This window comes from Carlito syrichta, unplaced genomic scaffold (genome assembly GCF_000164805.1).
Source record: "Carlito syrichta isolate Samal-C Ts95f unplaced genomic scaffold, Tarsius_syrichta-2.0.1 Scaffold277241, whole genome shotgun sequence".
Lineage (NCBI taxonomy): Eukaryota > Metazoa > Chordata > Mammalia > Primates > Tarsiidae > Carlito > Carlito syrichta.
Window position 1 is genome coordinate 5,299 of NW_007221337.1, and position 2,723 is coordinate 8,021.

At 42.5% G+C, this 2,723-nt stretch overlaps 1 gene segment (V, D, J or C); it reads right to left on the bottom strand.

Annotated features, from left to right (window-relative positions):
- Positions 1 to 613: 613 nt before the first annotated feature.
- Positions 614 to 1,107, bottom strand: LOC103254365. The segment is given in 2 exon segments: positions 614 to 936; positions 1,053 to 1,107. Coding segments are annotated over 2 exon segments (378 nt in total).
- Positions 1,108 to 2,723: the final 1,616 nt, after the last annotated feature.

Consider the following 2,723-nt stretch of genomic DNA (forward strand, 5'->3'; position numbering starts at 1 on the left):
CAGAAGAGGATGATTCATATTGATTGACATCTGAACACAGACTGTGGACTGAGGTGAAGGCTGGTGAGTCACCTGGAGAGGTGGTAATAAGCTGAGAGCATCACAACTCCTCCCCAACACTGGGCTTCCAAGATAAATTTGAAGACCATATAGTTTGACATCTTATACCTTCAAGGCTAGATAAAATCAGGTTTCTGAAAGTCCAGATAATCCTCTGATCCTAGTATTTGCTTCTCCAAAGGGCATAATCTAGCTTTGAAATGCTATGATTCAAATTATAATTATTTGCATCAACACAATTTCTCTTGGAAAGCAAAAAGTGGCTTCTCATTTGCACTATGAATTCCCATTATTCCATAATACCCACTCTTCAGGTGTACTAATCTTCTTTCATTATTAAATCAGGAAAGACATTGTTATGTTCATGCTTCTGGCACAGAGGAGGATAAAAGAGAGTCAGAGTTCAGAGGAGCCTTCATGGGCCCCACTGCCAAAATCTACCAATGACATTCGAAACATAGCTGAGTCTGAGAAACATTATTAGTAGTTGTAGGCACCAGGAGCAGCAGCTGGGGCAGACCAGGCAATATGTGCATTTCCTTCTGTGGGTAGTTTATGTAATGGCTTGTAACACTGTGGGAGGGTAACTGGTACTCTGTTGACAGTAATAATTACCAACATCTTCAGGCTGCAGGGTGTTGATGGTGAGAGTGAAATCTATGCCAAAACCACGACCACTGAATCTTGATGGAACCCCAGATTGCAATTTAGATGCCCCATAGATCAGGAGCTTAGGAGGATTCCCTGGTTTCTGCTGATACCACTGTAAATAAATGCTAATACCCTGACTCGCCCGGCAAGTGATGGTGACTCTGTCTCCTAGAGACGCTGAGAGGGACGATGGGGACTGGGTCATCTGAATGTCACATCTGGCACCTGAAATTGAAAACATAAAAAAAACCCACACAATTAACCATATTATAAGAGGACTTCTCTGAATGTCCATACAGCAATCAGCACATGGAGTCAATTCTATTGTTCTCTATCTTTACCTGGAAACCAGAGCAGTAGGATCCCCAGAAGCTGAGTGGGGGCCCTCATGCCCATGCTGTGACCTGACTGAGACTGAGTCCTGCACTGGGTGAGACCAGTCTATCAATAAATCTTCAGGGCCTTGAGCTATATTCTGGGCACATGCAAATCAGCAGGGGATAGGCCAGGCTTGGCACAGCTGTGGACCTGGCACATCTCAGTAACTCAGGACAGGTGCAGTGTCCCCAGTTTCCCAAGTCAGACCAGGGAGCACAGATTGTTGGCAGAGAATATATTTCTGAGTAAAGGAAATATTGTCAGTAAAGATATTTATTTATTTATTTATTTATTTATTTATTTATTTATTTATTTATGCTTTGGTTATGCTCCTGGCCACCACAACCTCAACCTTCTGGGCTCCAGCAATCCTTCGGCCTCAGCCTTCCAAGTAGCCGGCACTACAGGAATGCGCTACCATGCCCAGCTATTTTTTTGATTTATTGTAGAGTTGAGGTCTCACCAAGTTGCCCAGGTGGGTCTCGAACCTGTGGGCTCAGGCAATCAACTCACCTCAGCCTCCCAAAGAGCAGGATTACAGGCTGAGCCACTGAGTCCGGCTCAGTAAAAATATTTAGAAGACAATTCTAAAAATTTAAAATAGACTCAAGTACCAAATTCAACAATGTATTTTACACTTTTACTGAAATTATATAAAAGACTCTACTTGTTTCTAGGTGATACATAGCGAACTTTGGGAAGGTTCTGGTAAGTCTACAAGTTGCTTTGAAATGGATCAAGTGGGGATAAAAATAATTTGTTTGCATTATCAATATCATTGGGAGTATAAAATTACTGCCTTGTTATAAATAAAAAAATTCTCAGAAGCATATTTCATATATTAAAAAGTATTCTGTAATGCCCTTAAGCCATTGTTGTTACTAGCATAAGGTCAAGCAATTCTCTGATGCACAAAGATGATGTCATGATTCCTCAATGCGTTTCACTCACAGATCCAGCATCTACCACCATGCTCCTGGGGTTTTGGCACAGCTACCCTATTGCCTGAATTTCTGCAGTGCAAATTAGTAGGAATTCTGGGGAAAGGGCAGATCAGTGAATTCTCTCTCTTAAGAGAGAGCAGCTGATGCTTGGTGAGTGTCCATGCTGTGTACTATCAATGCCACCTTCCACTTTAGCAGTGCAAGGGAAAATCATCCTCACCTAGATGCCAGCAACCCAGACTACACATTCAGGAAAGAGTCTACATCTCCTGCCAAGCCTCTATTCATGAGTATGAAGAAATAGTTTGAATCCCAGTAAAAATTGGACATAAATATAAACATCTATGCCTCACATCTCTACCTTGGCCAGGTCATCACTGGAAATGGAACCAACTACATCAGACTCAGTGGACTGCAGCCTGGGAACTTCAGGGAATATTACAGTTCACGACAATAGGTAGTCATACCACAGGGTTGCAATCCATACACAACTCTTCTGCTGCTTTAGGCCTGGATTTTGCAGGAAATTGCTAGCAAGCAACCTTCCATAATCCAGGTTTAGAGAGATGCAGCTTTTGATTGAAATACACACCTTTTGTGGGGATGCAGAGAGTTGAATGTAGCAGGAACTGTTGCTACCCTGGGCCTTTCCCCTTCACTACACTTATGCTGACTCCCATAGCCATATCT